Source organism: Lontra canadensis, unplaced genomic scaffold, assembly GCF_010015895.1.
Source record: "Lontra canadensis isolate GAN:19392208 unplaced genomic scaffold, GSC_riverotter_1.0 scaffold32, whole genome shotgun sequence".
NCBI lineage: Eukaryota > Metazoa > Chordata > Mammalia > Carnivora > Mustelidae > Lontra > Lontra canadensis.
This window is the reverse complement of record NW_022631026.1, coordinates 18465530-18492203: the sequence shown is the minus strand read 5'-3', so window position 1 is coordinate 18492203 and position 26674 is coordinate 18465530. Positions and strand designations below refer to the sequence as shown.

At 37.6% G+C, this 26674-nt stretch overlaps 1 protein-coding gene across 5 annotated transcripts in view; it reads left to right on the top strand.

The window, feature by feature from the left end:
* Nucleotides 1–26674, top strand: part of ITSN2 (intersectin 2) — a 136775-nt gene that overhangs the window by 22453 nt on the left and 87648 nt on the right. For 3 of the 5 annotated variants that reach the window (XM_032866944.1, XM_032866945.1, XM_032866948.1), the window contains exons 2-10: nucleotides 6242–6305; nucleotides 8518–8619; nucleotides 14013–14105; nucleotides 15714–15777; nucleotides 16992–17155; nucleotides 18464–18670; nucleotides 18817–18916; nucleotides 19768–19907; nucleotides 26392–26455. In XM_032866944.1, the coding sequence (XP_032722835.1) occupies nucleotides 6275–6305; nucleotides 8518–8619; nucleotides 14013–14105; nucleotides 15714–15777; nucleotides 16992–17155; nucleotides 18464–18670; nucleotides 18817–18916; nucleotides 19768–19907; nucleotides 26392–26455 (965 nt within the window). In that variant the 5' untranslated portion in view covers nucleotides 6242–6274. Of the gene's footprint in view, nucleotides 1–6241; nucleotides 6306–8517; nucleotides 8620–14012; nucleotides 14106–15713; nucleotides 15778–16991; nucleotides 17156–18463; nucleotides 18671–18816; nucleotides 18917–19767; nucleotides 19908–26391; nucleotides 26456–26674 lie in introns of those variants that run through there. The other 2 variants (XM_032866946.1, XM_032866947.1) reach the window with 1 other exon arrangement.

Genomic DNA, 26674 nt, shown 5'->3' with positions numbered 1-26674 from the left:
AAGTTGCGGTGGGATGAACAAATGCAGTGGACAACGTAGGAGATTGTAACTAACTGGGAGGAAACAAGTCTGTCAGATAGGGGGTGTCCATTGAGTTGAGAGTTGAAGAATGAGGAAAAAAGTGTGAATGTGACAGGGAACAGCTCTTTACAAAGAAATAGGGAAGTGAAAAAAGCATCACTGTTTAAAGAAAAAAAAAGCTGAATCAAGGGAACATGTCTAGAGATGAATGTGGTAAAGTAGATTGAGGTGAGGTTCTGAATTATGTTTCATACTCAACCGTGTTTCATACTAACAAGTTTGGGCTTGAACTTGTAATTGTGAAATAAGGTGTTTTGGAAGAAAACTAGTAGCTCTGTAGAAGGTCTCAAAGCAATAAGATCATTTTAGAAAGTTCATGCCCTAGTTCACACCATCTCTCAATGATGTGCTTGGGAATCTCTCGATTAGTAAATGACCCAAGCGATACAGTCAGGCAAGTTGGGAAACTCTTATGTCCAGATCATTGGACATAAAAGATGTGGTTTCTAGGAGCAGTTTTGCTACTGGCTAGCTGTGTGAACTTGTACAAGTCTCTCAGTCTTCCCATTTTGAAAGTTGAGGGTTTTGAACTAAGTAAGTACTGTGATTGTTTCCTTCTCAAACTGTTCTTCTAGACAGACAAAAAATTTTGTCTTTTCTACTAAAAAATTTCTACTTTTCTCTGCCTTAGTATGAATGTAGTTGCCAAATTCTAAAGTGGTATTTGCTTTATATTAATTTGCAACATTCTTCTTTGCCTTCAGCCTGCTATCTACCACATGAGTTTTCTTGGTGTCTCAAAAGGTAACAGTGCCAGTTCTCCACTAATTTATAATGTGCAAGGAAAGCTCCATGTGAATATTCTCTTTTCCACATGAATATTCTAAAGCCATAGGTAATTAACACAGTGTTCTAATTTCATGATAACTGCAAACTGCCAAGAGTGCCCAAGATCATGCTACTCCTTCTAAGGAATGGAGGCAGGTGTTTGCTGGATGCTGACTCCGATCACACACATCTGAAACAGGCATCAGACATGTCACTGGGGAGATGCTGATCACCCTTTTCTTCCTCTGAGAGGGTTATACCAAGAGGAAAGAAATAATTAGCTGTCCCCTAATTTATGTACATGGGAGACCTATGTGTTTTAAGACATCTCTGGCTTGTTTTCCTTCTCCCCTACAAATATACCACCATTAAGTTGAGCTGCTACTCTCAGGAAGCTGTGCCCTATTCATCATTAATTATTATCCCAATTTAAGAGAAGAAGAGGCATATAAAGCCCATGGGAAGGGAAGTTTGTGGCCTTTAAAATTAGACAGGTTTGGAATTGCATCCTGGCTTCATCACTCAGTGAATATTGGCAAGTAACTTAGCCTTTCTGTTTCTTCATCTGTGAAATGAATATAGTATCCTCTGCCTTGCAGGGATAATTGTGAACGTTATTAGTGTTATCAAAGGTGTTTAGCAGTATCTGGCACCTGGAAGCCTGTTTTACAAGCTCCTCTGTTTCTCCTCTGAAGCTCCTTGTACGCAACCTAGAATATATTAGATTCTCAGTATTGAGCACAACACATAGTAGTACATAGTAGATGATTAATAGAAGTGTATTGCATTAATAGTAAGCACTTATTAAATGGTAGCTAGTATGATTACATAAAGTAAAAAAATTGATTGGGGCGCCTGGGTGGCTCAGTGCGTTAAAGCCTCTGCCTTCGGCTCAGGTCATGTTCCCCGGGTCTTGGGATCGAGGCCCACTTCGGGTTCTCTGCTCAGCGGGGAGCCTGCTTCTCGCCACCCACCCACCCCCGCCTGCCTCTCTGCTTACTTGGGATCTCCGTCTGTCAAATAAATAAATAAACTATTTTTAAAAAGTTAAAAAATTGATTTAAGTGTAAAATATCTAATTTTTCAAAATTTCAATTGTTATTTCTTTGTACAAGTACTATTCTGCAAGTAGATTAGTAGAATTGTTAAGCATGAGGTAATTATTTGACAACAGGGCAGAGAGAATTGATATAACAGATATGAAATAGTAAAAGCTTGTTGGTTCCAACAAATTACACTACCATAGTCAGATGTTACCACAATCAATTAGATGTTACATGTATACATCTATGTAATGATACCTGCATGCATGGCTGGCTAAATCCCATGTACCATGGGCTAAATCCCAGGTAAAGAAAGTTCTGTAATACTGGTACCTTCAGCTTTACTTGCCCTCCCTTCCCATTATATTATTTGATTCATTCTTTGGTTTTATTTCAGAATCATACCTGTGATTACTGAGTATCTATTATGTGGCATTCTGTTGTATTCATAGGGTATGTGATGACTAACTGTAAGTTCTAGATAGATAATCTTTAAATTTTAGACCTAGACCTAATTGATTAAGGCTTTGTGACTGTGGGATCCTATTCTTTGTCCTTTTTAAGTGCATGCTTTCTCTTCAAACTGTCCCTGGTAATTCTCATGCTTTTATGCAGTTATACAGTGTGTTGCATGTAGCATTTTTGGAGGATTTTTCTTCTACATTTTGAAACTATCTCATCTCAGAGACCTAATAAAATAGGTCTTGCTACTTGCTACTACGTATCTGTAAGTAAACAGTTTCTTTGCAGGCGTGTTAACTTATTTTGGTTTAGCATTACTGATAACAATTTAAAATTGGGGAAATAAAAGTGTCAGACTTTTTTGTAGAATTTCTGTATTGGGGAATTATCAGTCATATCGATATTTATGAGACTTCCTCTGTGTTCACTTTTTCTTAAAACTGGCGACACCACAATTCACCCAGTCTCACAAACAAATTCTGGGAGTCATCACTTTGATTCCTTTTACTTCATAATCCCTCATATCTAAAGAGTTTCTGGGTTCTACCTGTTTTAAACCCTTCCTTATTATTCCAGTTCACCCCCTCTGCTCTGTTCTGTCTGCCACTATTTTAGATCAGGTGTCAGTTACTGTTCTCTCTTCCCTAACTGATCTCCATGGTATAGCTGTGGTCTTTTCTTCACCATTGATTGTCTTTTTTTTTTTTTTTAAGATTTTATTTATTTATTTATTTGACAGACAGAGATCACAAGTAGGCAGAGAGGCAGGCAGAGAGAGAGGAGGAAGCAGGCTCCCTGCAGAGCAGAGAGCCCAATGTGGGGCTCGATCCCAGGACCCTGGGATCATGACCTGAGCCGAAGGCAGAGGCTTTAACCCACTGAGCCACCCAGGCGCCCCACACCATTGATTGTCTTAAGTAAAATCTATGTCCCTCTCCTTTGAACATTTTAAAACTCCCTGTGAGCGGGGTGCCTGGGGGGCTCAGAGAACAAACTGATGGCTGCCAGAGGGAGATGCGGGGGAATGGTGAACCGTGTGAAGGAATTAGGTGTGTACTTACCATGAGTCACCGTATCGTACATCCGAAGCTAGTATAACGTAGTGTTAACTATACTGAAATTAAAAAAAAAATTTTTTTTAAAGCGTTATTGCAATGGAACTTTAATCCTGTTACCACACTTAGACTTCACCTGTCACTATACTCTTCCTAGATAGGAGGAAATTCCACTTACGTACGAGTTAGTTTTTTCTTTCTTCCTTTTTCACAAGGTAATGTAAGGTGTAGGGATTGGACTTGTTTACTACACAGAGAATAGTATCTAAACTTGGTGGGGTAGTCAAGAACTCACTTTACATGGGGTAAGAACACTGGATTTGAACCTGTGGCTCACAAGGAGGGTTTGGGTTTGTTGGTTGTTGTTTTCTTTTTTTTAAGATTTATTTATTTATTTGATACATAGAGCACAAGTAGGTAGAGCTGGAGGCAGAGGAAGAGGAGAAGCAGACTCCCTGCTGAGCAGGGAGCCCTGTGTGCGGCTCAGTCATGGGACCCTGAGATCATGACCTGAGCTGAAGGCAGATGCTTAACCCACTGAGCCACCCAGGCGCCACAGGTTTCGTTCTTTATGGCTAAGTAGTATTCCATTCTGTATACCACATTTTTTTTATCCATTATCTGTCAGTGGACAGTCAGCTGCTTCTGCAACTTGGCTATTGTAAATAATGCTGCAATAAACATAGGGGTGTGTCTGTCTTTTCAAATTAGTATTTTCATCTTTTGGTAAATACACAGTACCGGAATTACTGGATCATATGGTCATTCTGCTTTTAATATTTTGCGGAACCTCCATATTGTTTTCCACGGTGGCTACACCAGTTCCATTCCTACCAATAGTGCACGAGGGTTCCTTTTTCTCCACATCCTCACCCATACTGGATATTTCCTGTATTTTTGATTTTAGCTGTTCTGACAGGCATGAGGTAATAACTCATTGTGATTTTGATTTGCATTTCCCTGATGATTAGTGTTGTTGGGCATCTTTTCATCTGTCTGTTGACCATCTGTACGTTTTTTTTTTTTTTTTTTTTTTTTTTTTTTTTTTTTGAGAAATGTCTGTGTCTTTTTTAAATGAATTATTTGTTTTTGGGGCATTGAGTTTTATATGTTCTTTATATATTTTGGATACTAACCCTCTATCAGATATGTCATTCACAAATATCTTCTCCCATTCAATAGGTTGTTTTTTAGTTTTGTTGATGGTTTTCTTTGCTGTGCAAGAAGCCGCACTAAAGCTTAACACCTAAAGAAAGAGTATACACTTTAAGAGGGGGGATGGTGTATGGTGGTAGCATACAGAAAAGCTAGGAGTCATAAGACCAAAGTTGGCAGTGTCATTCAAAGCATTATTGGAGGTTTAACTGTCTGTCCCTATTGTGCTTATTCTTATTCTTATTCTTGTTGTGTAGATAAATGTATCTGACTGTCAGTGCATGATGTCATTAAACATTCTAATCACTGGTAACTCCCTTCCCTCACTACACAGTGATCTGGTTGAAATTTAGTAGATGTTGTAATTTGCTTGATAGGAAGAAAAGGGACTGTTTTCTCGGCTATTAAATTTCTCTTTGTAAATCAGTAAATTGGATGTATATACCAGTCTTTTGTTGGTGTGACTAACTTTTGGAGGTTCTACTGATAGGTCATATTTCTCTTTGAGCACACCAAACTCACTACGATCTGGTGCCTTGTAGCACTTCCTGGCAGCTCCTCTGGAGCTCCTCTGGTGACACCGTCCGCTGTGACGTCTAACTCTTTATGCCTTCTTTGTTCACATGGCTTGTGCAAACATTTTTCTTTGGGCTTCTAAAAGTGTTAATATTTAAATGATTTGGGCAAATAGATGAGCTACTGAATGGTCTTTTTAATATAGTGATTTTCCCCTACAGTTTATAAGCCATGGTTTTAATTACTAAGTACATTATTATAAATTTCCTAGGTCTTCACTCTCCCTAACTGATCTTACCCTCAAGATTCGTGGAATGAATTTTGAATTTATTCATAGTAAAATAATGAATTCAGGGTTCAAGATTATATTGCACTCTCCCTCCCTGGTTGTTTGCAAAATAGCAGCTATTTATCAAACACTCGCTGTGTGTCAAGCAGTGTACTGGAATATATCTAATACTTAAAAAAAAAAAATACTCGTGCAGAGTATTTTTACAGATGAGGAATCTGAGACTCGAAAAGATTAAATAACTCTCCTGCCGTCACAGCTCGGAAAATAGCAGAGTTGGGATTTAAATCACAGCTGTTAATATCCAAAGTCGCTTCTGTTCCTAGTGCAGGGTACTTGCCCAGCACAGTTAGTTGTTTAAATAAACATATATATTATAATAATTCTGGGAAATTTTTATAAACCTGTAGAACCCTGTGCCACATTTATTTTGGATATTTTTCTCATTTAGGGATTTTTTAAAGAAAAGAACGTTACGGATTTCCATGTTATTATACACTTAATTTATACAGTTGATTTCTCTGAAATAGCATCTTGCCTAGCTATAACAACTTTCCTCTCTCCCAAGTTGATGTCTACAAAGCTGATTCATGCCAAGGGTTTCTTTATTCAGTATTTGCTATGAAATATGGGACTGTTTTTTCTTATAAATGTTTCTGTTTTAAAGGCAGCATCATTACCCAACAAAGTCTCCTACCCTCCTTCCCTAAATGTAAATCCTGCCCCTTCAGCAGCAGCAGCAGCAGCTCTGCATTGTTTCCTCTTGGAAGTGTGAGCTCAAGGGGACAGACATTCCCACTGCTAAGCTGGTGCACTAAAGCTGTGATCTGCCCTTGTTGTATTATTAATGGCACAATGTTTTTATGTTGCAGATGGCTGAGAGCTAGCAAGGAAAATTCAGGACCATGATGGCTCAGTTTCCCACAGCTATGAATGGTAAGCTGCTTTGTGCTTGTGGCAAGATAAAGAGGTTATGCCGGGTGGGGGGGTTGTAAAGGTGGTAAAATATTCGTCTTGATATTTTCCTTGAGCTAATAAGTGCAAAACTTAAAATATTCTTACTGAAAACGTTTTGATAGTTTACTTCAGAACACTGCATATATCTTCTATTAGAATATTGTGCAGTAAATCCTGTGGCTCAATGTAAGCACATTCTGCTGTATCATCTGGAATGTGTGCTTGCCTTTCAGCAGTTAAGAATAACCTAAAGGTATATTGTGTTTGATGCATAATATGGGAGGACAAAAAGCAGAGTGCTGTAAGTGAAGACTATTGAAGGTATTTCAGTAGTTTAGGATGATTGTAAACTGACTAAGCTAATAAAGATTCATTTAGTAATATGCACATAAAATTAAGTATTCCTTTTTAAAGGGTTGTGTATGCCTATACACACAATTGTTTAATATGAAACATTTTTAAAGAAAATGTTTAGATAACTTCAGTAACAAAAAGTTTTTAAAGTTTCTTTTCTGATTCTAGTTTTAATTCTTTTCCCAAATACAAATTAACCACCCTTAATAAGTATTAAGGTAGTGTGTATGTCACTTAGAATTAATGCATTATATTTTTAAGAGAAAGAGAAAATGCATTATATTTTTAAATTGCTAAAGAAATCTAAGATGTGAACTTCTTAAATTTGTGGTAAATTTCATTAGCCACTTATAAGGAATAGAGAGTCTAGTCAATAACTCTTTAACATTTAAATTGAAAGCAGTGATATTAAAGAACACTAGGAGAAGAAAAAGAAGGAAGCATCATGAATAATTCTACCGCTTTCAAACAATGATTCTGTTTTAATGCTCCCATCTTATATTTGATCAGTTGCATCCTCTTTAAAAACACATTTTCAGTCATAGGGCCAAATTAAGCACATTGTTAACAGAAAAAATACATTGTATATCTAAAATTTTAAGATTCAGGATTGACCTGTGAGATTTAGGAAAGTTTCAGAAAATTGAATTATTTGTGTAAAAGGTAAAACTAAATTCTGTGTGGTAGAATTCTATGTCATGTAAGGATGGGCTTGAGATAAGAGTTTTGTTTTGCTCTTTGCCTTTTCAAAACTCTTATTTAAAGATCAGTGTGATCATTGCTGGAAATGGTGTGGGGTTATGAAGATTATTTGATGCCACAGGCAGTTTTTAAAAATTGAATAATGGCTTTTTTCTTCATAATGAGTGATAAACATAAGTTTAGAATCAGGGTAATAATTGTAGTACTAATGTGCTCTACCCAAACTTAGGATTTCTACACACCACACATAGGAGTTTGCATTAAACACATAGTTTAGTTTCAAACTTCAATCAAAATGTTAAGGTTTACAAACAAAATGGACATAAAAGAAAGCAGTGTAGGTAGGCCTAGTCTTTCTTCATTCTGTTTCTTCCCTTCCCTTAACATTTGTGTATCTACTTTGTAGCTCATTGCATTATATATGAAAGAATAATATTGACAAAATGTTGGATAATTACTTTAGGAATGACGTTTAGGAATCAAGGTAGTTAAAAAAGGATTAGAGGTAGTAATTTTTTTTTTTAATTCTGAAGAATTGATAGCAAATGTAGACTTTGTACCCTCCTTAGTTTATAATACAGCTGAAGATTGAAGATGATCTTGCTCATATCTAATTCAAGCCGAATTCAGAGTTTAAGATCTTACTAGAAGAGGCATTCACATATAGCACAAAACTTTCAAAAGCAGTGTTTGCTCTTCTAGTAAATGCTCAATTATAGATGGTGTTAAATCTTTTCGATGCCCAGTACCGTTGGAACCTGTCTTTAAGTGCCCTAGACCAAGCTGTGTGTCTAAACGCTTCAAATGTATTTCTCACATTTTGCCATGTCTATTTCATCATCCCAAGACTAACTACAGATTTAGACTTCTTTGGTTCTCACAAAGATGTGCTGCCTTATATAGTAGCCATTAGCTACATGTGACGATTTCAACTTAACTTTAAATTAATAAAAATTAAGTGAATTCAGTCACTCAGTCATATAGCCACATTTCAAGCTTTCAAAGCCACATGTGGCCAGTGGCCATTGTATTGGACAATGCAGATACAGAACATTTACATCATCTCAGAAAGTTCTATTGAGTAGATATTCTTTTCTTAGTCTCTTTGATGCTTCACTTCCCATCTCCTCAACAGAGCAAAAAAGATCAGTGCGTCATATTTTTACCACTCGTGACTCTAATTCTGGTGTCTTCTGCACCAGCAGAATCATCCTTGCCAGAGTCTTCTTTGATCATGGTAGGTTTGCTTTCTGCTTTTCAAAAATGTAATAAAACTGTAAACACAGAGAGCCTGATATTTGAATCATCAGGTGATAAGCAAGAGGCTACTTCAAATTCATGTTACTGCCTGTTGATTATAGTGTACTGTAGCTTGTTCCAGCCTTAAAATTGGGGGGTGGGGGTACTGAAGACTGGTTAAATGGGTAAGAAGTTCTGAAGCCCCTGACAGTGGCAATATTCAAAATATGGAAGAGGGAAGGAGGGAGGATGGGGAGGGAGAGAATGGCTAATGGCTTTAGGAGGAAAAAGTGCCATTTTAGAGTTTTATTACTTTTTCAGAATTTTAGAGTTCATTGGTCTTTTCATCTGTGTAATTAGGAAATTGTTAAACATTGGATCTGCAGAATTAGAGGTGGTACTGCGCTGCATTTATAACAGCCCAAGCATGCATTATTCATATCATAGTTAAGGCTTTAGTTCTATCTAGACCAGTATTCTAGTTGTGTTTTAGAGATTTAAGTTTGTACTGGGTTGACATACATCATTTGACTATTATTTTGAATTGGATCCAGAAATAGTCTTCATTTAATTTTGCAGCATACAAGCAGGATTGAGCATGTTTGAATCATGTACCTTCAGAACTGTGTGTTAGGATACTGCTATGCTACAACTCAGCTGTGTTGACTTAACCTTATGGAACTTGTGTGTGTGTGTGTGTACCCATATGTGCATATACATATGTGTATGTATGTTTGTCTATGTATGTGAAACAGGGATGACACTATCTACTGCATGGGATTTAGCATATAGTGGATACTCTATAAATGTCTATTTTTCCTTCCACATAGACCATAAGAACATTTTTGACAGAGGCAGTAGGTGAGAAGATGAGAATAAGCAACAGAAATCTTTATGGAAATACCACATTCTCAATTTAGTGATGAGTGGGGGAAGTGGATAGACTTTTAATACATTTCAAAGGTGATCAGACAATGTAAAAAGATGTTGGCTTTTCAAGGAAATATTAAACATCAACCCCCAAACTTAGGTTTTCCTGACTTTCTATAGGCTTACAAATAAATACAGAGAAAAATTGGGAAATCTTTTATTGTTAAGTTCAAAATAATAAACTGTTGACTCTTGGAAAGGTTCTGTTAGTATATATTCTAAGAAAACCAGAATTGGATCAACTATTTTTTTTTTAAGATTTTATTTATTTATTTATTTATTTATTTATTGCGGGGGTGGGGCAGGAGCTAAGGGGCAGGGGGAAGGGGCAAAGGGAGAGGGAGAGAGAGACTATCTCAAGCAGACTCCACACCCAGCCCGATATAGGACATGATCTCACAAACCTGAGATCTTGACCTGAGTGGAAATCAAGTTGGACACCTAACCATCTGAGACATCCACATGCCCCAGATCAACTCTTTTAAAATGGTTTTTGAAGTACATATATTTTCTAGTTTTCTTATTTCTGTGTAACTTTTCCTTTGTGTAAAATTCCTAGTGCATTAACATCTTATGTTTTAATATGGTCATCTTTTAAGTGTCCAATTTAAAGATTATTTAAATACTACTTAAAAATTATGCCTTGTCATAATACTTTAGGCATTTTTATTCTATAAGTGACATTAATCATGATAACATTTAATCATGATTGTTGTGTGTGATTCTCTTGGCTAAGAGAGTGTGTGAGTTCCTTTTAAAGCATTCAAACATCCCTAGTCGTTATTCACAGTGATGCCCCAAAATGGTTTTTGGCTGAATAGGTATGAAGGTGTCAAGGTTGTTGGAACTAAATGAGAGACCTTATCAGATAGTTGAGTTGGCCACTGCGAAGACAGGTAGCCAAGGAAAAGTGAAGTGTCAGTGGGACATAAAAAAGCACTGTCCTTCTGATGCCACAGAGCCCTCTGCAGTCTTAGGAAGCAGTTTGCCACTCCCTGGGGGGATGTACACTCCCTCGATGTGTGTTAGAGCAGCTCAAGCCTTCCTAACCAGACTCTCCAGACTTAAAATAGTCTTGAGGTTTCTGACTAAACAGCCTTGCTCTCAGTATTTTCTGGCAAGGGTACCTTTACCAGAAGGGGAAGAGCCTGAGAAAGATTTTAATGCTCTGACTTCTCCTTAGTTATATTGTTCCCTGGCATTGGGTTGAGTAAGGAAACTAATTTATTGACAGACTCCATGTGGCTGGTATGTATTAGCTGCTGTATTTTTTTGTTTGTTTGTTTTATTTTTAAGTTGGGTTTATTGAAGTATTGTTTACCCTTCTTAAGTATATATATAGTTCAGTGGGTTTTAATAAATGCATACAGTCATATAAATCAGGATATGGAACATTTCCATCACATAGAAGTTTCCCTCATCCCCTATACCCTGCCCTTAGCCACTGGCAACCACTGGTCAGATTTCTGTCCCTGCAGTTTTGCTTTTTCCAGAATGTCATATAAGTGAAATACACAATACATGGCTATTTGTGTCTGGCTCCTTTCACTTAACAAAATACTTTCACAGTTCATCTATGTAATTGTATTTATCTTTCTTTTTCATTGCTGAGTAGAATTCCATTGTATAAATGTGTACCACAAGTTGTTTATCCATTCATCTGTAGAAAACATCTAGGTTGTTTCCAGGCTTTCATGTCTAAATCAAATGTCTAAAGCTACTATAATCATCAGAGGACAGATTTTTATCTGGAAAAAGTCATTTCTCTTGCATAAATATCCAGGAGTTTTTTTGTTTTTGTTTTTGTTTTAAAGATTTTATTCATTTATTTGACAGAGGGAGCGCAAGCAGGGGGAGTTGGAGAGGGAGAAGCAGGCGCCCTGCTGATCAGGGAGCCCACACAGACCTCCATCCCAGGACCCCCGGGATCATGACCTGAGCTGAAGGCAGACACTTAACTGACTGAGCCACCCAGGCACCCCTACCCAGGAACTTACTGCTGGGTTGCGTGGGAAATGGATATTTAACTTCATAAGAAGTTGCTAGACTCTTTTTTATAAATTGTCTCAGTTTCCTTCCCCACCAGCAGTATGTGAGAATTTGAGTTGCTCAGCATGCTTGCCAGCAGTTTTTTAAAAAAAATTTGACATTCTATGGGCATGGAGTGATATGTTACTGTAGGTTTGTTTTTTTTTTTTTTTTAAGATTTTTATTTATTTACTTGACAGGGAGAGAGAGAGATCACAAGTAGGCAGAGAGAGGGGGGAAGCAGGCTCCCCGCTGAGCAGAGAGCCCAATGTGGGACTCGATCCCAGGAACCCGAGATCATGACCCAAGCCGAAGGCATAGGCTTAACCCGCTGAGCCACCCAGCCACCCATTGTCTTTTTACTTTCTTAACACTGTCTTTAAGAAAGGAGAAAGTCCAACTTAACAAAAAGTTTTAGTCATTTGTGTCCTAATATCGTTTCCTAATCTAAATTCACAAAGAGTTTTTTGTTTGCTTTCATCACAAAAATTTTCAGTTTGGCTCCTGTGTTTATTTCTATAATCCATTTAGAGTTAACTCTTCATATGTGATGCAGGATTGAAATGGTTTGATTTGTTTTTACTGTTGTTGTTCATGTGGATGTCCTGTTCTTTCATCCTTTCAGTGAAGGGTTCAGTGAAGGGTTATCCTTTCCCCTTTGAATTATCTTGACATCTTTGTTGAAGTCAAGTAACAACATATTTGTGGGTTTATTTGTTTTTAATTATTGTCAGGGCAGATAGTTTAAGATTCTTAATTTTAAGTCTGTGGATTCTGACCCTGTCTTCAACACTTACCAACTTTGATACCTGGGGCAAATTATCTAATCTCTCCATGCCTCTATTTCCTCCTCTGTAAAACAGTAATAATAGTAATAGTAACCTCATAGAATTCTTGCGAGACTTTTAGAAACAGTGCACATAAAGCTCTCAGAGAAATACCTAACACATGGCAAGTTTCATTAAATGCTAGCTGTTGTTACTTTACCGATCTAATAGATGAAGAATTATATTTAGTGTTATTTTTAGAGTTGATGTATTACTTATTACATACAGTCTTTACAACCCTGTAAACTTAGATAATCTTCCTAGTTTTTATATTTATTTTTTAAAGATTTTATTTATTTATCTGACAGAAAGAGAAACAGTGAGAGGAAACACGAGCAGGGGGAGTGGAGGAGGGAGAAGCAGGCTTCCCGCTGAGCCTCCTATAGGAGGCTCAATCCCAGGACTCTGGGATCATCACCTGAGCTGAAGGCAGATGCTTAACAAGTGAGCCACCCAGGCACCCCAGTCTTCATTTTTAGAGGTGGCAGCTAAGGTACAGAAAACACAAGCATATTAACCATAAATATTGAGAAACAGTGTAGCTCACAGTTCAGGCTTCCTGGGTTCCGATCTCAGCTCTGCCACTTACTAGTTGTGTGACGTTGAACAAATAACTTTACCACCGTGGATTTTGGTTTCCTCACCTGTGTCATGGGGATAATAGTAGTACCTAATGTAGAGGGCAGCGGTGGGAGTAGTGAGGTACTGCGTAAAAAGTCTCTGACATAGAGTCGGGGCTCAGTGCAAGTGAGCTGCTTCCTTCTCTGTCATCCTGTATTGTCATTGTTTTTCTGTTGTCATCAGTTTTCCAGATTCCTATGATAGTAAAGCAGTCTAGGTCCACACACCTAGTCACAAGAGTCATGACAGGTTAATTTGTTTACTTTATTAAAAACTGATAAACCAAGAGTTTACTATGTGTGTGGTATTTATTTAGAAAGTGTGTAGGTTTAGCTGTTTTAGGAACTTAGTTTTTCAGTACATCTGTTTCTATATTTTTAACTTTAATCTTAAAGCTTGTCTTTAAAAGAGGATGTTTATAGATTCTTTTTAATCCTTTCATTTAGGGCTAAGAAGTATTTGTTAAGTCAGATCTGTCTTAGTGTTTCAAAGTATAGTGGGTACCTACTTTCAATGATAAGCATTTCCTGGAAGCGGCTCTGTAGGGCAGATTTTTATACCATAAACAGCAAATTTATATGAATTTATATACCTAAACATATTTGGTTTCTTACTGGTAGAAGTTGAGTAAACTGAAAAAGTAGTCAGAAGTGAAGTATATAGACCGTTATTAGCTATGTTGAATGTGTGGAGAGGATGGGAATACTATCTTATTCATCTTTTTATTTCCAGAATTTAGCTTATTGCCTATTTCTTGTGAATGGTATACAGTTATTGTTCTATAGATGTTAATGGGGTGAATGAGTGAAGAACCTCAGGGCTGTGTCATATATATGGTTGTGATAGAACTTTACCGTTTGTGTCATGCAGGGATAGAGTAATGTCTCTACAGGGACACCTGTGATTCATATTTACATTTTAGAATTATTTGGAGCATTCTCATATATACATACTATAATTTCTTTGTCTTTCACTTCTGGTTTAGGAGGGCCAAACATGTGGGCTATTACCTCTGAGGAACGGACTAAGCATGACAAGCAGTTTGATAACCTCAAACCCTCAGGAGGTTACATAACAGGTTTGTATTTACATTTTATTTGTCAGTTATGTTCCTTTTCATGTATTGTCTTAGAATTAGTTTTAATTTGATTACCATCAATTTTGTATTGCTAAGTGATTAAATTCCTCTCAGTCAGAATTTATGCATTAAAAAATTGTGGCTTTCTTATTTTACCTGCAACTGTCTTAATTTGTTGTTTTGGATTTGGCTTACGGAAGATCTTTTCTTGATCCTAAAGGATATCCAAGAATTTCAGTTTCCCACTTTAACATTGTTTCTAGAACGTTTTCAGTTTCTTTCTTAAGGTAACTGAGACTTTTTTCCCAACCAAATTTATTAATATGCTCCGAATCCATTGTGCCAGTTGCCTGTATGATGGTCGGTATTGCTAGGTCTAGAAGTATGTATCAGACCCATTTCCTCGAAAATAATCTAGAAGTTTTTTCCTACAATCTGTTTTTATAATGCTAGTCCTCGGTTTTTGAGAGGTGATACAAAGCGTTGATTGTCGGCACTAGCTCTTGTCTTGCAAGATGACCTCAAGAGCCCAAGGAGGATTAATTTAGGTGTGTCTTTCAAATTTTTTTGTATAGATTAAACTTTTTTTCTGTGCCAAAGAACCTGAATGCTTTATTTCCAGTAATAGTAACTATAATGACTAATATTTACCACATCTGTGCTGTTGGTGTTGATCTGTGCTGGGAAACTTTCAGTCTGACTTTGGAGTCCATTCCCCTTAGCCATTATAGCTTAATGTTATCTGTGCTTCTCTAATAATAGCTGCCTTTCCTGGTGTCATGGCTGGGATTTGCTTACCCTGCTTACAAGTTAGTAACATAGTCTGTTACTGTCTCATGGATGCGGCATAAGATCCAGGGTTCCTGAGTCAGAGACAAAGGACTTTGTTACAAATGGCACAGCTAGTGTTACAAGAATCAGCATGTTCCTATAGGCTTCTCTGTTCCCTGAGTCCCACAGGGTGATGCAGAGGGCCCAAAAGGATGGCAAAAATGCAGCAGTTGTGTCATAGGACAGAAACATTGAGCCTGAGGGAACCCACCATATTTAGCAAGCAGGTTTGTTTTTTGGCTGGGGGAAGGAAACATTACCTCCTCACGCCTCAAGATTGCTCACCACAAACCCAACCTGAGAAACAACCCAGGTGGAGAGCAGTTAGGGTGTTGCATTCTTGGCACACACGGAAGGACGTAGAGGATTGTGCGAGACCATGAGACCAGTTGGGGGACTGTCTTTCCTAACACCTGGTATTTTTTATTTAGAATTCTTTTAGGGAGTAATGTTCTAAATTATGAATTTTATTAATTGGAAATATTATCAAGCTATACACCAGTTATTATGAAAAACCTAAGATGAATAATGTAATCTTTCATCATTGATTAATGCATATAACTTGATTTGTGGCTTTCTTGTTAAAATCTAAATCTTTTTAATGTAATGTAAATAATTTTATATGCTTATTTTTGTTTAATTTATTCCTAAGTGACTGCAATTAAAATGAAAATAAAGCAATAGCATTATTATTATTGTCCACTACTATTATTCAGAGGCATTGGAGGAATTCCATTTACTAATGTGCTTCTCGATTTTTGCTTTTATTACCTTCAGGTGATCAAGCACGTACCTTTTTCTTACAGTCAGGCCTGCCGGCTCCTGTTTTAGCTGAAATATGGTAAAGTGTTCTCTCTTGTAGATGAATTTAAATTTCTGATAGTCTGGTTTTATTTTGTTTTTGATACAGTGTTAATCTAAAGATGTTTTTTATCATAGTCTGCTGTTGTTAAGTATTTCTTCAGCTTTTAGGAAAATAAATTTTATTGAGTAAATGACTGAAAATAATTGGGGTTTTATTCTATTGGACAGTTTTTTTGTTTTTTTTTTTTTAAGAGAGAGTGAGCACAAGTTGGGGGGAGGAGCAGAGAGAAAAGCAGACTCCCCACTTGAACATTGTGCTCAAAGCGGGGCTTGATCCCAGGACCTGATCATGACCTGTGCTGAAGGCAGACTCTTAACCAACTGAGCCACCTAGGCGCCCCTCTCTTGGACAAATTTTTAATGTCCTTAGAATTTTTAAGGGAAGATAAATACATTGCCATTAAAAAACATTTCTTTATAATTTGGCAAACTCTCAAAATCTTCTTTCTGTTACTTTGTAGTTATTTCATTTCTTTTTCTTTCATCATCTGTAAGACCAAAATTAGCCCTCCCTTTTCCTGCTCCTACCTTAAACAGAATTGTTCTTTATATTATGTAGGGTTTTATAAAAAAAATTTTTTTAAAGATTTTTTTATTTATTTGACAAAGAGAGGGGGAGCAGGAGAGGGAGAAGCAGGTTCTCCACTGAGCAGGGAGCCCCATGCGGGGCTTGATATCAGGACTCTGGGATCATGACCTGAGCCAAAGGCTGATGCCCAACTGACTGAGCCACCCAGGCTCCCTAGAGTTTTGTTTTTCAATGCATTTACAAGAAATATCAACCCTAACCCCATCTTTCTTTCCACTTGGAATATTCCCACACCTGGTAGAGTACTGGACACATAGCAAGCTTTCAATAAATATTTGAGTAAATTAATAAATTAAATTTAGAATGATTATACTCTTGAGTAATTTCTTTCTGTCCACACTGGTGGAATTCATCCCAAAGGTCTCATAGATTCTCTTTACATGGATTCTGTGTAGATGGGCAGTATTTCATTAGATGCGATCTTTGGTCACTATTTCTTAATTTACAGGTTTTAGCTTTTTGGATTTTATTTGCTTAATTTTATATATGTGGTTATTAAGTGATGATCTGTATGTAAATGTTATGTCATTGTTTCTATTTTATTATCATCAAAAATAATGCTAGCACTACATACTAATCTGCCTACTTCATAATCCTTTAAGGGCTTTATCAGATCTGAACAAGGATGGGAAGATGGATCAGCAAGAGTTCTCCATAGCAATGAAACTCATCAAGCTAAAGCTACAGGGCCAACAGTTGCCCGTGGTCCTCCCTCCTATTATGAAACAACCTCCTATGTTCTCTCCATTAATTTCTGCTCGTTTCGGTATGTATTTATTAATTGAATTGGCTGCATTTAATAGTTAAACTTGATCCCTATACATAATATTTAGGGATTAGAAAAGGGTTTGTTAGCATAAAACAATAATCCTCAGACTCCAGGTTAATTGTGTCTGAGATAAGATGTTAAACTCGCTGTCATAGCAGGGGTGTCCTTGTGTCCCAGTTTTCCAGGGACGGTTCTGATTTATGCCTGTTGTCCTGGCCTCAAGTCTGGTTAGTGTTCCCTTTCACGATTCCCAGTTGGATGATAAAGTATCTGACCTCCCCCCCCAGTTAGAGCTGATCTTAAATACTATTCTTAATTTCCTCTCTACTCCAAATGAGTCATACAAAAAATGTGAACAATTTTAAACTCACTTAGATGGTTTAAGTTGGGAGGTGATTTAAAATTATTCCCAAGTAGAAATTTTTTTTAATTTAAAGGTTAATTACCCAGCTAAATTTAGGGCTAAAAGTTGCAGACTTTGTGCTCATTAATTTATATATTCATCAGAGAGAATCTGTTTTCTGTTAATTTTGATTAGCCAATTTTTTATTAATTATATATAAGAAGCACTCATTGGTATGGAACATTCAGTTAGATTCTGTGAATCTACATGTTCTTTGATTCCAGATGTTAGATCTTAAAAATACTTAATTCTTTCACTATTGCAGTGAGCTCTGGAGATAAAGACCAGATCACTGTGTGACCATACTTACATAGAGTGTACCTAGTAATCTAGTTAGTAACTGAATAAAAGTTATCATTTTATTCTTTTTAAAGAATTATCCTTAAATCCATGGATGTATTACTTATAAGAAAAGTGAAATATGTGGCATACTTCCTTCTCACAAATAATGCATATACATAAATGGGTCTCCTAACGTATCTAGTAACTATCCTTTTTGGGAGGGGGAACACTGGGGAAATGTGTATGTGTGTGTGTGTGTGTTGAGTAACTCAACAGCACTATATTATCCTTACACAAAACCCCACATTTAATCTGGTAATGCAGTCTCTCTTTGAGAGTACTAATATTTAATTGGAAAAGGTTCCTTAGCTTTCATCATATGCTTTAACTCCTTAGAAGGCATTCCCATAGTTCACATAGGTCAGAATGTTGATATTAAAAGCAGTGGTGTACCTCCCTTGCTACTAAGTCAGAGCTGCTTTAGTGAACTTTTTAATTAGAAGACTAATTTGCCCATAGTGTCTCTGTAAATGTGGATTTGCTCACTGTACTGTCAGTTTGTTTTCTGTGTTTTATAGTCCATGGCTAGCACTGGGACATGTGTTCTGTTTTGTCTCTAGGAATGGGAAGCATGCCCAATCTGTCCATTCCTCACTCATTGCCTCCAGTTGCACCTGTGGCAACCCCCTTATCCTCTGCGACTTCAGGGACCACCCTTCCTCCCTTAATGATGCCTGCTCCCCTAGTGCCTTCTGTTAGCACATCATCACTACCAAATGGAACCGCTGGCCTCATTCAGCCTTTATCCATTCCTTATTCTTCTTCAAGTAAGTACTTCTAGCTAATGAGTGAGAAACTGTCAAAGAAAGAAACTGGGACACTTGTATCCCAGTAAATATAGATTTCCTTTATACTTTGTGAAATTGTTTAGCATTAACCATTTTCTTTCTTCATTCCCCCCGCCTTTTTTTAGCATTGCCTCATACGTCATCTTACAGTCTCATGATGGGAGGACTCGGCGGCGGTGCTAGTTTACAGAAAGCCCAGTCTCTGATTGATCTAGGATCTAGTAGGTATGAAGGCTTAAAACCTCCAACTTTTAATGCTTTCAATAAGGACTATCTACAAATGACTTTTTTTTTTTTTTTTGCAAGCTCTGAGCTTATACAGATTTTAACTTTACAATGGCCAAATGTAAAATTTAAGGTAAATTTACTACTTATAACTCACATAAAATAATTTTTTATTTTTAGGATTAGTACATGTGTGGAAAAATGTTTCACATAAACCAAAAATGCTCTGTTTTTAATTAGTCAAGTTTTTGCCCAAAATAATATACTTTCTGTATATGTTTCTCAAAAAGTTTCATAATTATGGTATATCATTAATTTTTTCTTGAGCAAATTCTGCTGATTGAGTATCTTTTAAATTTTAGAGAACACAAAGGCTTCAGTATTCATTCACCATACCTCATATAAATCATAATAACATTTTTCAAAGCAGTGTAGCAAGAGTGTTAGCTTTAACTGAAAAGAAGGGTCTTGGGTATCCCAGCTTAGCTGCTCACTGAATGTATGACCTTGTTTTTCATAACATCACTGAGCCATAGTTTGCCCATCAAAAAGGCAGGGACAGTAATACCTTTTACATTTGTCATGGGGATAAGAAATAGTATTCATAAAGGTCCTAGCACAACACAGGGCCTGGCACATAGTACGTTCTTGGTATACGGTAGTTCTGTACTTCATATGGTATTTGCTTTCCTAAGAATGAGGTTAAATTATTTAAAACTTTAAAATATCAAACACAAAAGCAATTACTATTGTACTATAGAAGGTATGATTCTTAATGTTTCTGCCTTATAAGGTTTAACTAAATGTATTTTATTTAGTAATAGAAAGATTTTAAATAAACTTTGTTACAGCTCAACTTCCTCAACTGCTTCACTATCAGGGAACTCGCCCAAGACTGGGACCTCAGAGTGGGCAGTTCCTCAGCCTTCAAGATTAAAATATCGACAAAAATTTAATAGTCTTGACAAAAGTATGAGTGGATACCTCTCAGGTAAGTGACATTCCGTGCTTAAGAATGTGAGAGAGTATAGTTTTTTATATGAATTTCTACTGAAGAACATTTGAGTTTATACTTTGTAGCTTATCTAAAATTTTAACATCCAAAAAGTTTAGCAGCATTTGGTAAATACAGATATTTTAAGTAGTGTGAGAGCTCAAAGATGGATACAACTTGACTGATTTCTTCGAAGTTCTTACAATGAAGTTGAGCACACAGGTAGACCCCCAGCTTTTTGGAAAAAAGCCCTCTCCCTTCAGAAGATTAAGTGTCACGCTTCAGTGCAGTGAAAGGAGAACCTCCTATGACAAGCTCCAGTGTGTGGGACTTAACTTCAGTTTTTTCCCTGCGGGTCCTCTTCCTCCTTGGGTCTTTCTATGCTTACCCTTACTAGTGAGCACTGTCCACCCTTTAATGTTCCAACCAAGAGTTGCCTGTAAGACTTGACCTCAGGTGGGGCGCCTCGGTGGCTCAGTTGGTTGTGCGTCTGCCTTCAGCTCAGGTCATGATCTCAGGGTCCTGGGTTCAAGCCCCACATCGGGCTCCCTGCTCAGCAGGGAGTCTGCTTCTACCTTTCCCTCTGCCTCTCCTCCCCACTCATGCTCTGTCTCTCTTACTCACTCTCAAATAAATAAAATCTTAAAAAAAAAAAAAAAAAAGACTTGACCTCAGGTCCCTACAGAACATTTGAGTCCATCTCGAACACTATCCAAACTTTTCTCTTTTTTTCTTTTTCTTTTTTTTTTTGGACCTTTGATTTGTATTATTGCCGAGTAGGAATAAAAATTTGTACCAGGCAAGTAGAATGTGACAAGGAGGTGAAGTGATTAAAAAAGAAACATTTATGGAGCAGCCTGCTGGAAGAGAAAAGAATGAACCGGGTTGAGCATAATACTCTGTTACTTCTGTCCTCTCCAAAGACTAGAGGAAGCAAACTTTTCTAATACAGGATAGCGAAGGGGTTATAAACAGATGGTAGTAGGCCAAGGAGAGTTCCTGCCTTTTAACTGCCCCTCTCTCTCCACTCAGCAACTAATTTATAGTTTAGACAGAGTAATAAAATAAGTGTTTTAAAATATTAGAGCTTCAAAGTGCTTAGGGAAAATAGAGTGGGAGATACTAATACTAAAGAGATCAGATAAAACATAGGGAGGGAGCATTTCAGCTCCATCATGAAAGGAAGAGTTAGGGTTTGGACAGATAGAGATTGAAGGTGATAGCATTTGAGGGTGACAGAGAAGAAGTCTTAAGAGCAAAAAGTACATGGTATGTTTGGAGAATATGTATGTATAGGATCTCTTAATTGTGCAGTGGGGCAATGGAGCAAGAAGGCCTTGCAATTGATTGGGCAAGCAAAACTGTACGATGTTTTCTTTAAATTTACATCATAAATTTGTGATTAAAAACTTTAAAAAAGCAAGATGGGGGTGATCAGGCCTTGGGCTGGACAGCTCCTTTCTATACACTTAGCACTGTCCACCGCACTTGCGTCTAAGGACATGATTCACTAGAAGGGGGGAGAAAAGCGCAAGGCAGTCATGCACACAAAATTCAGGACAGCAGTTCCCTCTCCTGAAGGAGGTATGGAGATAAAGTCGTGGAACATAGCTTCAAAGCATTTAGTAATAATCTAGTGTTAAGTTTGGGTGGTAGGTTCAGGCATGTCTTTGTATCGTACTTCATAACCTATAATTTGTTATTTTATATGTATCAAATAGTACATAGTTACTTTTTTCTGTGATTTTATCAAATTACTTGAAATAAGATATATTTTAAAGTCATGCTTTTTTTTTTTAAAGATTATTTATTTATTTATTTGACAGAGAAATCACAAGTAGGTAGAAGTAGGCAGAGAGGCAGGCAGACAGGGAGAAGCAGGCTTCCTGCTGGGCAGAGAGCCCGATGTGGGGCTCGATCCCAGGACCCCGGGATCATGACCTGAGCCGAAGGCAGAGGCTTAACCCACTGAGCCACCCAGGTGGCTCACCCTTTTTTTAACATTTTAACATCTCTGAAATTAAGGACGTGTTACCATCAGTGGTGTCTTAGGACTGTCATGGTTTTGTTGGCAGTGTTTTTTTTTTCTTTCTTACTGTTACATAAAATAATGATATGTCTTATAATTGATGGCATCTTAGATTCTGTGAAATATATTTAACACACTTAAGATTCATGAAAAGTCACAACTCCCATTTTTTTGAAAAAATGAACTTTGGGCCCTATATTTTACATTAAAAAGTGGACTAAAAAGACATGTACAAAAATGTTCATAACTTCATTCAAAACATCCAAAAAAAGTGGATATTTAATATTGTGTTGATAATAACACAATATAAATAATGTGGGTATTATTTATAAATAATATTAAATTACTTTAATAAATAAATAAATAATATTAAATATTTCTGTAACACAACATTTCACAGCAAAAAGTTGAGTGAATTCCTGATACATACAACAACATGGATAATGTATTGAATGAAAGAAGCTTGACTCAAAGGGTCCACACTATTTAATACATTTAGATGAAGCTGAGCAACTGGAAACCTGATGGATGGTGATAGAAATCAGAATATTACAGTTACTCTGTTGGGAAGGGACCATGCACAAACCTTCCGAGGTGCTAAGAGCATTCTGTATATTGATAAGGATGTTGGTTGCATATGTACATACCTGTGTAAAAATTCATCAAGCAGTACACTTAAGATTAGTACACTTTATTATGTACTAAAAACATACAATAAAAATAAAGGTGGAATATGAAGGTCAATGGAAAGTCACCTGTGAAGAATTAGTCCCCTAATGTTACTTTATTTGTATATGCCACATTATATGAAGGTCATATATTGAGTTGTTTGCAGAGAGTACTATCCTGAGACCTACGAGAATGAAGCTATATATTCATAGTTAAGGGAAAGTTGTTTTTATTTTTATTTTTGTTTTTATTTTTTAAAGACTTTATTTATTTATTTAACAGATAGAGATCACAAGTAGGCAGAGAGGCAGGCAGAGAGAGAGAGGAGGAGGAAGCAGGCTCCCTGCTGAGCAGAGAGCCTGATGCGGGGCTCGATCCCAGGACCATGACCTGAGCCGAAGGCAGAGGCTTTAACCCACTGAGCCACCCAGGCGCCCCTGTTTTTTTTTTTTTTTTTTTTTTAAATAGGTGTTTCTTGTGTCTTGAAACTGAGCATGAGCCCCAGGTATATGAGGCTGGGACTGACCTAGACTTACATGTTATGCTTTGTTCAGTGAGTGTAGCATTCAGTGGTCTAATTTTCTTTCTCTTCTTCTTCCCTTCCCCCTTAACTCTTGTGACTTTTTTAGATTAATTCACTGACTCGTAGTTCCTGAGTCACATATCTTCTGGGCCTTCTATGACACACTGAAATGCACAGGGTGGGGGGAGATACAGTCCATATCTTTGGGGAGTCCATAGTATATAGGTCACATAATCATAATATTTGATTAGTGGTTTAAAAGTGCTGTGATTGGGGTGCCTGGGTGGCTCAGTTGGTTAAGCATCTAACTTTTGATTTCCGCTCAGGTCATGATGTTGCTGTCATGAGACTGAGTCCCACTTTGGGCTTCATGCTCAGCAGGGATCCTGCTTGTCCCTCTCCTTTTTTTTTTTTTTTTTTAAGATTTTATTTATTTATTTGACAGAGATCACAAGTAGGCAGAGAGGCAGGCAGAGAGAGAGGAGGAAGCAGGCTCCCCGCTGAGCAGAGAGCCCGATGCTGGGCTGGATCCCAGGACCCTAAGATCATGACCTGAGCCGAAGGCAGAGGCTTTAACCCACTGAGCCACCCAGGTGCCCCTGTCCCTCTCCTTCTTCTCCTCCCCCTGCTCACTTGTTTACTCTCTCTCAAATAAATATATAAAATCTTTTTAAAAAATAAAAAATAAAAGTGCTGTGATTAATAAAGATGAGAAAGTGACTAGTGCTGTGAGGATATGAAAGAGCTTCAGGGAAGGGATGACATCTGAGCTGGACCTTATAGGATGAGTAGTCCACCAGGTAGAGGAGGAGGAACTAGCATTATAGGCACAGGGAATATGATATCAAAAGGATTGGCAGACCAACAGTGTAGATGTTCAAGTGAGCTTTTCTTAGTAGAGTACTCTGCTGGCTCTCTATAGCCCTTTGTACGATTTATACCTTGCACATTTAAGCCTTCCACCAGTAGGCTTTTAACCATTTACATTCCTTCCTTCCTTCCTCCTGTTTGCTCTGTTGCCCAATGCTAAGGGATCTATGTTCAGTTGTCTTTGACTAAAAGCTGAAACATTAGTTGCTAGACCTTTTTTTCAGGTTTGAAATAACCTTCCATTTCTCTTTATTAGAAAAATCCTCCTTATAAATGAAACAAGATGGGATCGGGAGGGAGACAAACCATAAGAGACTCTTAATCTCACAAAACAAACTGAGGGTTGCGGGGGCGGGGGGTGGGGGGTAGGGAGAGGGTGATTGGGTTATGGACATTGGGGAGGGTATGTGCTACGGTGAGTGCTATGAAGTATGTAAATCTGGCGATTCACAGATCTGTACCCCTGGGGCTAATAATACATTATATGTTAATAAAAACAACAACAAAAAAGAAGAGTCTTCTTTTTAACACAAAGACTTCCTCAAATCTCACTTATGTGAAATCTACTGAGGACTAATTATTTGGGAGATGGTATGAGCTATTTGCATTGTTTTTTCCTTACGTGATTTCTGTTAAAAGACCAGATTTTTTTAAGACTGAGATTTTAAAGTTACATAATATAAACGTCCAGTTGCATGTTATAATTTATGGTGTATTTATGTCTGTTCCGTATGTTATATATAGCTTTGATTACCCAGATCTCATGTTCAAAGCTCAGTGAAACAGTGGGTTAGCAGCATTCAGCCTGGCTCTGCAGTGGGAGCTGAGGAAGAGTTGGTGGATGTACTGTTTTCTGTGCAGTTGTTTGGATGGTTCTCAGCTCAGGCTGAATCCCGAGTAGAGCCCAACTCCCAGTACTCATGGCTCAGTCGTCACCTGGGAGTGGGAGGTGCAACACCTGCATTACTGACTAGGAGACCTGCCCTGGAGAAGCCATGTCATTTTATCCACGGTCAGAAAGCCCCACACTTGGCCACCAGGAGTGAATGCTCCTGTGAATCAGACCTGAATGGATTCCTGGGATTTCTGTGTGACCATCATCCTGACATGAAAATGCAGGGCAGGAAGCCTGTTACAGAAACATATTTTTGATGACAGAGGGAGAGAAAAGAAGTTGGAACAGTTTATTACAGACCATAAGCATTCAGTGAATGCTGCTATTACTCTCGGACTCTATCCCATAAGTCCCCACTGCACCTTAGAGAACTTTGGATTACAACTTTATTCATCACTTTAGCAAATATTTATTGAGCATTTATGTACCTGGCAATGGGTACAATTGTTAGTGAATAAGGCAGTCAAGGTTTTTGTCCATAGGACTTAGTATGATAGCGGACACAGACAATAAACAGGTAAACAGGAAGATAAATGTTACATTACAGTTTGTGATATGAGTTATGAAAGAAACAAGAAGTATATTAGATCATAGGGCAGACAGAGAAGACATTGCTGAGAAGGTGGCATTAAATTGGGACTTTCAGGGTGAGGACCCAGACATGCAGTGATGTCAAATTTTAGAACTTGATGTTGGATATGGGTGTACACGAGGGAGCGATCAAGGGTGACTTTCTGCTTTCTGGCTTGAGACCCTGGTGGGACAGTGATGTCACCCAGAGCAAGGGGGAGGCTGAAGGTAAATTGTTTGGGTGAAAAGGGCTGTGAATGGGGATTGAGAGAGTCATTTTGTATGTATTTGGTTTGAGATGCCTGTGAAATACTTCAGCAGGTTTTTCAGTTGGATGTAGAAACCTAAACCTAAAGCAGAGGTTTGGGCTGGGACGTACATTTGCAAATTATCTAGGTGCTATTTAAAGTCACAAAAATGAATGTGAACACACAGAGAGAACAGAGTGCCCAGAACAGAGCCTTGGGGAATGCCAGCATTTATAGGTTGCTTGGAAAAGAGAAAGTAGAGAGAGAGGAAAGATCAGAGAGAGATGAGAAAGTCTGAAGATGCTAAGAAAGCAGTGCGTAGAGGTGCACAGGGAGCACGAGGAGGCCCAAGAGCTCAGCCTCAAGCAATTTCTGTGCCAGAGCTAGGACCTTTGTGCTGGTCAGTGGTGTGTACTTGCTATTTTCTGAAAGGACATGGGGGAACGCTTGAGTTACTAATTCTTGATTTTAAATTCCTTGGGGGCAAGGGTTTTGATTACTGTGTTTTGATTACTCCGCAATGCTCAGCAGCTGGCGCATGGTAAAACCTTTTTAATGTCAAAAGTTTCCAGGATAGCAGCAGTATTATTTTATGGAATACAGTCATTTCACTTTGCTTGACTTGGAGGAGGCTAAAGAATTTTCTTTATTTTTTCTGCTTTTTCCCACTCAATCAGGTTTTCAAGCTAGAAATGCTCTTCTTCAGTCAAATCTTTCCCAAACTCAGCTAGCTACTATTTGGTGAGTTTGTCCATTGATCGTGATTTTTAACTATACATCATCTGTTGTGGGAAAAATACTGTTTCTGTCAAAGTTTGTGACTCAAAGATGTTCCATAAAAGCAGCCATTCAAAGCTTAATGCAACCCTAAAAGCCAATAAAATTGTACAAACTGGTATTTTTTGGCAATGTAACATTTAATTATTTTGCAAGTAAAACTGGTTTGCCTTTTCATAATGG